Here is a 9,405-nt window from a genome sequence, read left to right on the forward strand (position 1 = left end):
GAGTTTTGGAGAGAGGGGCAAGTATGCAGTCTGTTGGGGATGTGAGGTCTTGGGAAGTGAGTCAGTTGTTGTTCGCTGATGATACAGTGCTGGTGGCTGATCTGGGTGAGAAACTGCAGAAGTTGGTGACTGAGTTTGGTAAAATGTGTGAAAGAAGAAAGCTAAGAGTAAATGTGAATAAGAGCAAGGTTATTAGGTTCAGTAGGGTTGAGGGTCAAGTAAATTGGGAGGTGAGTTTGAATGGAGAAAAACTGGAGGGACTGAAGTGTTTTAGATATCTGGAAGTGGATCTGGCAGTGGATGGAACCATGGAAGCAGAAGTGAGTCACAGGGTGGGAGAGGGCAAAGGCTCTGGGAGCGTTGAAGAATGTGTGGAAGGCAAGAACATTATCTCGGAAAGCAGAAATGGGTATGTTTGAAGGAACAGTGGTTCCAACATTGTTATATGGTTGTGAGGCATGGGCGATAGATAGGGTTGTACGGAAGAGGGTGATGTGTTGGAAATGAGATGTTTTAGGACAATATGTGGTGTGATTAAGTAATGAAAGGATAAGAGAGATGTGTGGTAATAAAAAGAGTGTGGTTGAGAGAGCAGAAGAGGGTGAATTGAAACGGTTTGGTCACATGGAGAGAATGAGTGAGGAAAGATTGGCAATGAGGATATTTATGTCAGAGGTGGAGGGAATGAGGAGACGTGGGAGACCAAATTGGAAGTGGAAGGATGGAGTGAAAAAGATTTTGAGTGATCGGGGTCTGAACATACAGGAGGGTGAAAGGCGCGCAAGGAATAGAGTGATTTGGAACATTGTGGTATACCGGGGTCGATGTGCTGTCAATAGATTGAACCAGGGCATGTGAAGCATCTGAGGTAAACCGTGGAAAGTTTTGTGGGGTCTGGATGTGGAAAGGGAGCTGTGGTTTCAGTGCATTACACATGACAGCTAGAGACTGAGTGTGGATGGATGTGGCCTTTGTTGTCCTTTCCTAGTGCCACCTTGCATGCACACAGGGGGAGGGGGATGTCATTTCATGTGTGGCAGGGTGGCGATGGGAATGGATGAAGGCAGCATGTATATAAATGCACGTGTGTATATATGTATATGTCTGTGTATGTATATGTATGTATACATTGAAATGTATTGGTATGTATATGTGCATGTGTGGGCGTTTATGTATATGTATACGTATGTGGGTGGGTTGGGCCATTCTTTTGTTGGTTTCCTTGCGCTACATCGCTAACGCAGGAGACAGGAACAAAGTATAATAAAAAATATAATGATATATATATGTGAAGATTTGTATGGGTTTTCAGAAAAGAAGAGTGAATGTTGGGGTGAAGAGGGTGGTGAGAGTAAGTGAGCTTGGGAAGGAGACCTGTGTGAGGAAGTACCAGGAGAGACTGAGTACAGAATGGAAAAAGGTGAGAACAATGGAAGTAAGGGGAGTGGGGGAGGAATGGGATGTATTTAGGGAATCAGTGATGGATTGCGCAAAAGATGCTTGTGGCATGAGAAGAGTGGGAGGTGGGTTGATTAGAAAGGGTAGTGAGTGGTGGGATGAAGAAGTAAGAGTATTAGTGAAAGAGAAGAGAGAGGCATTTGGACGATTTTTGCAGGGAAAAAATGCAATTGAGTGGGAGATGTATAAAAGAAAGAGACAGGTGAAAAAAAGGGCAAATGAGAGTTGGGGTGAGAGAGTATCATTAAATTTTAGGGAGAATAAAAAGATGTTCTGGAAGGAGGTAAATAAAGTGCGTAAGACAAGGGAGCAAATGGGAACTTCAGTGAATGGCGCAAATGGGTAGGTGAAAACAAGTAGTGGTGATGTGAGAAGGAGATGGAGTGAGTATTTTGAAGGTTTGTTGAATGTGTTTGATGATAGAGTGGCAGATATAGGGTGTTTTGGTCGAGGTGGTGTGCAAAGTGAGAGGGTTAGGGAAAATGATTTGGTAAACAGAGAAGAGGTAGTGAAAGCTTTGCGGAAGATGAAAGCCGGCAAGGCAGCAGGTTTGGATGGTATTGCAGTGGAATTTATTAAAAAAGGGGGTGACTGTATTGTTGACTGGTTGGTAAGGTTATTTAATGTATGTATGACTCATGGTGAGGTGCCTGAGGATTGGCGGAATGCGTGCATAGTGACATTGTACAAAGGCAAAGGGGATAAGAGTGAGTGCTCAAATTACAGAGGTATAAGTTTGTTGAGTATTCCTGGTAAATTATATGGGAGGGTATTGATTGAGAGGGTGAAGGCATGTACAGAGCATCAGATTGGGGAAGAGCAGTGTGGTTTCAGAAGTGGTAGAGGATGTGTGGATCAGGTGTTTGCTTTGAAGAATGTATGTGAGAAATACTTAGAAAAGCAAATGGATTTGTATGTAGCATTTATGGATCTGGAGAAGGCATATGATAGAGTTGATAGAGATGCTCTGTGGAAGGTATTAAGAATATATGGTGTGGGAGGAAAGTTATTAGAAGCAGTGAAAAGTTTTTATCGAGGATGTAAGGCATGTGTACGTGTAGGAAGAGAGGAAAGTGATTGGTTCTCAGTGAATGTAGGTTTGCGGCAGGGGTGTGTGATGTCTCCATGGTTGTTTAATTTGTTTATGGATGGGGTTGTTAGGGAGGTAAATGCAAGAGTTTTGGAAAGAGGGGCAAGTATGAAGTCTGTTGGGGATGAGAGAGCTTGGGAAGTGAGTCAGTTGTTGTTCGCTGATGATACAGCGCTGGTGGCTGATTCATGTGAGAAACTGCAGAAGCTGGTGACTGAGTTTGGTAAAGTGTGTGGAAGAAGAAAGTTAAGAGTAAATGTGAATAAGAGCAAGGTTATTAGGTACAGTAGGGTTGAGGGTCAAGTCAATTGGGAGGTGAGTTTGAATGGAGAAAAACTGGAGGAAGTGAAGTGTTTTAGATATCTGGGAGTGGATCTGGCAGCGGATGGAACCATGGAAGCGGAAGTGGATCATAGGGTGGGGGAGGGGGCGAAAATTCTGGGGGCCTTGAAGAATGTGTGGAAGTCGAGAACATTATCTCGGAAAGCAAAAATGGGTATGTTTGAAGGAATAGTGGTTCCAACAATGTTGTATGGTTGCGAGGCGTGGGCTATGGATAGAGTTGTGCGCAGGAGGATGGATGTGCTGGAAATGAGATGTTTGAGGACAATGTGTGGTGTGAGGTGGTTTGATCGAGTGAGTAACGTAAGGGTAAGAGAGATGTGTGGAAATAAAAAGAGCGTGGTTGAGAGAGCAGAAGAGGGTGTTTTGAAGTGGTTTGGGCACATGGAGAGAATGAGTGAGGAAAGATTGACCAAGAGGATATATGTGTCGGAGGTGGAGGGAACGAGGAGAAGAGGGAGACCAAATTGGAGGTGGAAAGATGGAGTGAAAAAGATTTTGTGTGATCGGGGCCTGAACATGCAGGAGGGTGAAAGGAGGGCAAGGAATAGAGTGAATTGGAGCGATGTGGTGTACCGGGGTTGACGTGCTGTCAGTGGATTGAATCAGGGCATGTGAGGCGTCTGGGGTAAACCATGGAAAGCTGTGTAGGTATGTATATTTGCGTGCGTGGACGTATGTATATGCATGTGTATGGGGGGGGGGGGTGGGCCATTTCTTTCGTCTGTTTCCTTGCGCTACCTCGCAAATGCGGGAGACAGCGACAAAGTATAATAAAAAAAAATATATATATGTGTGTGTTCCTATGAGTCCACAGGGAAAATGAAACACGATAAGTTCCCAAGTGCACTTTCATGTAATAATCACACCATCAGGGGAGACACAAGAGGGAAATAAAAGTCAGTTGTTATACATCAGTTGTGTGTGTATGTATATGAGTGGATGAGCCATTGTTCATTTGTTTCCTGGAGCTAACTGCTGACACTAGAAACAGTGATCAAGTATAATTAATTTCTTTTTATTAAACTTTGTCGCTGTCTCCCGCGTTAGCGAGGTAGCACAAGGAAACAGACGAAAGAATGGCCCAACCCACCCACATACACATGTATATACATACACGTCCACACACGCACATATACATACCTATACATCTCAACGTATACATATATATATACACACTCAGACATATACATATATACACATGTACATAATTCATACTGTCTGCCCTCATTCATTCCCATCGCCACCCCACCACACATGAAATGACAGCCCCCTCCCTCCACATGTGTATGAGGTAGCACTAGGAAAAAACTAAGGCCACATTCATTCACACTCAGTCTGTAGCTGTCATGTTTAATGCACTGAAACCACAGCCCCCTTTCCACATCCAGGCCCCACAGAACTTTCCATGGTTTACCCGAGATGCTTCACATGCCCTGGTTCAATCCATTGACAGCACGTCAACCCCGGTATACCACATCGTTCCATTTCACTTTATTCCTTGCACACCTTTCACCCTCCTGCATGTTCAGGCACCAATCACTCAAAATCTTTTTCTCTCCATCTTTCCATCTCCAATTTGGTCTCCCACTTCTCATTCCCTCCACCTCTGACACATATATCCTCTTGGTCAATCTTTCCTCACTCATTCTCTCCATGTGACCAAACCATTTCAAAACACGCTCTTCTGCTCTCTCAACCACACTTTTTTTTATTACCACACATCTCTCTTACCCTTTCATTACTTACTCGATCAAACCACCTCACACCACATATTGTCCTCAAACATCTCATTTCCAGAGCATCCACCCTCCTCCGCACAACTCTAACTATAGTCCACGCCTCGCAACCATATAACATTGTTGGAACCACTATTCCTTCAAACATACCCATTTTTGCTTTCCAAGATAACGTTCTCAACTTCCACACATTTTTCAACGCTCCCAGAACTTTCGCCCCCTCCCCAACTCTTTGATTCATTCACTTCCGCGTCCATGGTTCCATCCGCTGCCAAATCCACTCCCAGATATCTAACACACTTCACTTCCTCCAGTTTTTCTCCATTCAAACTTACCTCCCAATTGACTTGATATTCAACCCTACTGTACCTAATAACCTTGCTCTCATTCACATTTACTCTCAGCTTTCTTCTTTCACACACTTTACCAAACTCAGTAACAAGCTTCTGCAGTTTCTCACACGAATCAGCCACCAGTGCTGTATCATCGGCGAACAACAACTGACTCATTTACCAAGCTCTCTCATCCACAACAGACTGCATACTTGCCCCTCTTTCCAAAACTTTTGCATTCACCTCCTTAACAACCCCATCCATAAACAAATTAAACAACCATGCCACACACCCCTGCCACAAACCTACATTCACTGAGAAGCAATCACTTTCCTCTCTTCCTACACGTACACATGCCTTACATCCTCGATAAAAACTTCTAACAACTGCTTCTAACAACTTGCCTCCCACACCATAAATTCTTAATACCTTCCACAGAGCATCTCTATCAACTCTATCATATGCCTTCTCCAGATTCATACATGCTACATACAATTCCATTTGCTTTTCTAAGTATTTCTCACATACATTCTTCAAAGCAAACACCTGATCCACACATCCTCTACTACTTCTGAAACCACACTGCTCTTCCCCAATCTGATGCTCTGTACATGCCTTCACCCTCTCAATCAATACCCCCCCATATAATTTCCTAGGAATACTCAACAAACTTATACCTCTGTAATTTGAGCACTCACTTTTATCCCCTTTGCCTTTGTACAATGGCACTATGCAAGCATTCCGCCAATCCTCAGGCATCTCACCATGAGTCATACATACATTAATTAACCTTACCAACCAGTTAACAATACAGTCACCCCCTTTTTTAATAAATTCCACTGCAATACCATCCAAACCTGCTGCTTTGCCAGCTTTCATCTTCTGCAAAGCTTTTACTACCTCTTCTCTGTTTACCAAATCATTCTCCCTAACCCTCTCACTTTGCACACCACCATGACCCAAACACCCTATATCTGCCACTCTTATCATCAAACACATTCAACAAACCTTTAAAATACTCACTCCATCTCCTTCTCACATCACCATTACTTGTTACCACCTCCCCATTAGCCACCTTCACTGATGTTCCCATTTGTTCCCTTGTCTTAAGCACTTCATTTACCTCCTTCCAGAACATCTTTTTATTCTCCCTAAAGTTTAATGATACTCTCTCATCCCAACTCTCATTTGCCCTCTTTTCCACCTATTGCACTCTTGACCTCCTGCCTCTTTCTTTTATACATTTCTCAGTCATTTGCATTTTTTCCCTGCAAAAATCGTCCAAATGCCTCTCTCTTCTCTTTCACTAATAATCTTACTTCTTCATCCCACCACTCACTACCCTTTTTAACCTGCCCACCTCCCACTCTTCTCATGCCACAAGCATCTTTTGCACCAATTCTCCAGCCAGCAACTCTAGCATTAGGTATGTAGCCTACAGGCTACGAAACCGGCATGCCAGCTGTAGAATCACTTCCAAAATATATTATAGTCTTTCTATTTTGACTGTATAATACAACAGCTAAATTTAAAAAAAAGTTGTAATCTATGAGATTTTTTCAAAAAATCCCGTACTGATAATTCACCTATGTCATATATCTGTACTTGAAATTGATGTTGTTTAACTCTTTTATCTGAATTACCATCTAGATGGAACACATAAAACTGCATGAAAGACCAGTATATGTACACTGAAAAATGTATGCCTGTGTATGAAAATCATCCACTATCACATTACTACATATTCATGAGGTCCAGCAAAAGATGGTAGATGTAAGATTACCAGATATGTAGAATCTCTTGTACCAAGTTCCATCATCATGAATAACAGAGCATCTTAACATCTCTACACGAGTGTTATAATCCCCATGAAGTTGAACTAAATGTATAATAATGTATTGCACTAATGTATAACAATGCATTCCATTAAGTTCATAATAATGTATTCAAGCTTAGATCTGCTATGTGTTAACAGTAAAAGAAATTCTAAAAATGTTTTATCTACACATATATTAAATATCCTGACTCACAGAGATTTAGTCACATAAGTGCACTATCTGGAGGATCCATTTGTATTATGATTAAAGCACAAATGGCCAGCACTAGCTTGTAATGAGGAGAGCATAAGCAATATGGTTCTCAAATAAAATGAATAATAAGGTAACACAGCAGCTAGGGGAAAATACATGAGATTTTCATTGGATTTATTGACATATATAAGTAATTCACCTTTTTCACATTACTTAACCCTACTTCTTCCCGAATCTTCACAGCTCCTCCCCACTACTGAGTTATGTAACATCATAAAATATGAATGGTGTTCCCAAACATCGCCTGCATGAAGATAAACCATGACTGAAATCACCCTCAGTGAGGGTGTATCATCAGCAATGGATAAAAAGGAGTACAGTCTTATTGCAGAGCTTCCTGCTCCAAAGGAGTCATTCATTTCCCTGTTTCTGACTGGAGTTTAGCCTTGAAGCGGCAAAAGACCCATAAAAGGGGTTCTGAAGTTGTACAATTATTAAGTGTAGTTAAGAAATGTGATCCAAATCCTACTTCAATAGTCTTCATCTATCATGCATTCGAAATGCGACTACATATACATAAAACAGCCAGGTGTCACAATTTTCTACATTTGTCAGTTCACCTTTATAATGTAAATTTCGTTATCTTTGCACTTATGTACCAAGTAAATATGTGTGTTAAGTCTGTCTTCTCTATGAAACAAGTTAGAATGTCATAAATTTATGTGGATCTATTTCTTTATCTGATATTTCCCTTCAGCTTCAACGCACTGCCCACTTTGAGCGGACAGCTTATATCTGTATTATACCAATGTCATTCACATGAATTGTAGAGATTCTGCATCTTAACGACAATACAGTTCCTATGTAAAGTATTAACCTTTCAAATTAATATAGTACATCATTGCTCTCATGTGATATATATTCAAAGTAAAATCTATAAATTCATATATTTACAAAACACCCGGGCATAACAGAAAGGCAAAATACATTTCTTCCCTTTCTCGTTATCACTTCCGTTCAACGTGTCAGAATACTTCCGAGCTTCCTTCACCAACCTAAGTACTATCTCTGACCTTCACTCCTCTCTACTACATTTCCAATGTATTTCTTTCTTTGTTATACAGCAGTCTCTATCTCGCGCGTCAACTGTTTGTTTACTATCACTGGTCCCTTGCATCAGGGAGAACGAGGCTAAATTTATACCTCAGCTCAGATACTAGCCTAAAACGATAGATATTCATATTAACCACAATCAAGAGCTATTAGATTTATATTTGTATAAGAACAGTAAAACAGAAGTACTTGAGTTCCAGATGAAGGGTCCCGTGTCCAGGTTGGACAGAGAAAATGCCCTATTCACCTTTGATTCCCCCTTGTGTATCATAGTTTGTGACTGCTTTTGATATTAAATTTGTCACTACACTTTCCCCGTTATGAACTGCGGGCATCATTTCACTTTTAGTACCAAATCATCAGACGTGAGTTATCAGACATACAGCGAAGGCCACCGTTTCCCAGCGTTTGAGGGTTTCCCACAGGGTGGAGAGGGAGTTTGGTGATACAAGTGACAACCATGTCAATCGCTCCCGGTAATTAGTTTTCTATACCAAATGGTTTCTGACCAATCACTTAAGTCTGTGGTATGCATGATTAAAGGACGCCAACAGTTATGTGTAAGATACATGTCCATAATTCTATAATGCTGAAATTAGTACATACATAGTTATATGACTGAATTTATAGTAATGAGGCGCTGTACACCTATGACACCTGCTCTTCTTCCGAATCTTCATTATCGCTTAGGTCGAAGTCCAATCACGACAGCAGCACAATGGTCACATCCTTTACGATGAATACTTTCCGAATATAACAGCAATTCAGTTTAGCACAAAATATACGAGACGGGCAGAGATCCAGGGAGGAACCCCATGTTAAGGTCTAGTCTTGTAAAGTCACCGGTTCACATGTTTTGATGCGTTTTCTGTGAGTACGTGTCACCCTTCATACACTGCATGAAGTATATTTTATGATTGTTTAATGACTGAGAACGTGCTTGCGTTCTTATCAGACAATAAGATATCATTAAAGAATGTGTGTGAGGTGCGGAAGGAAGCGTAAACGTGTGATCTAATTGACATAATCAAGTGAAAGCTACAATGAAGTGGCGTATGACAAATGTGCGTCCAAGGACAGTGCCTTGGGCAGTGGGCGGTGACCTTAGCTACATCATACTTACCCCCATGGTGGTTGTTTGTTGCTTGGCCCTTTAGGCATAACAAATAACATGGTCATTAACAAAGACTATACAACAAAGATGGGACAGAGGGCATCTACCATGTAGCTAAAAAAAAATGATGCGAATATGTGGCGTCATTCAATTAAGTTTCCCAAAATGTTTGCGTGTTACGGATAGC

General features: G+C 41.4%; 1 protein-coding gene across 11 annotated transcripts in view; it reads right to left on the minus strand.

The window, feature by feature from the left end:
- LOC139746891 (E3 ubiquitin-protein ligase rfwd3.L-like) overlaps positions 1-8,938 on the minus strand; it is a 62,592-nt gene extending 53,654 nt beyond the window's left edge. For 3 of the 11 annotated variants that reach the window (XM_071658556.1, XM_071658555.1, XM_071658549.1), the window contains exon 1: positions 8,065-8,157. Coding sequence is in view for 1 of the 11 variants with exons in the window: in XM_071658548.1 (XP_071514649.1) it covers positions 8,352-8,442 (91 nt within the window). In the remaining 10 variants the exon portion in view is untranslated. Of the gene's footprint in view, positions 1-8,046; positions 8,165-8,351; positions 8,461-8,710 lie in introns of those variants that run through there. The other 8 variants (XM_071658554.1, XM_071658558.1, XM_071658548.1 and 5 more) reach the window with 8 other exon arrangements.
- Positions 8,939-9,405: the final 467 nt, after the last annotated feature.

The sequence above is a fragment of the Panulirus ornatus genome, chromosome 66 (assembly GCF_036320965.1).
Source record: "Panulirus ornatus isolate Po-2019 chromosome 66, ASM3632096v1, whole genome shotgun sequence".
NCBI classification, from domain to species: Eukaryota; Metazoa; Arthropoda; class Malacostraca; order Decapoda; family Palinuridae; genus Panulirus; species Panulirus ornatus.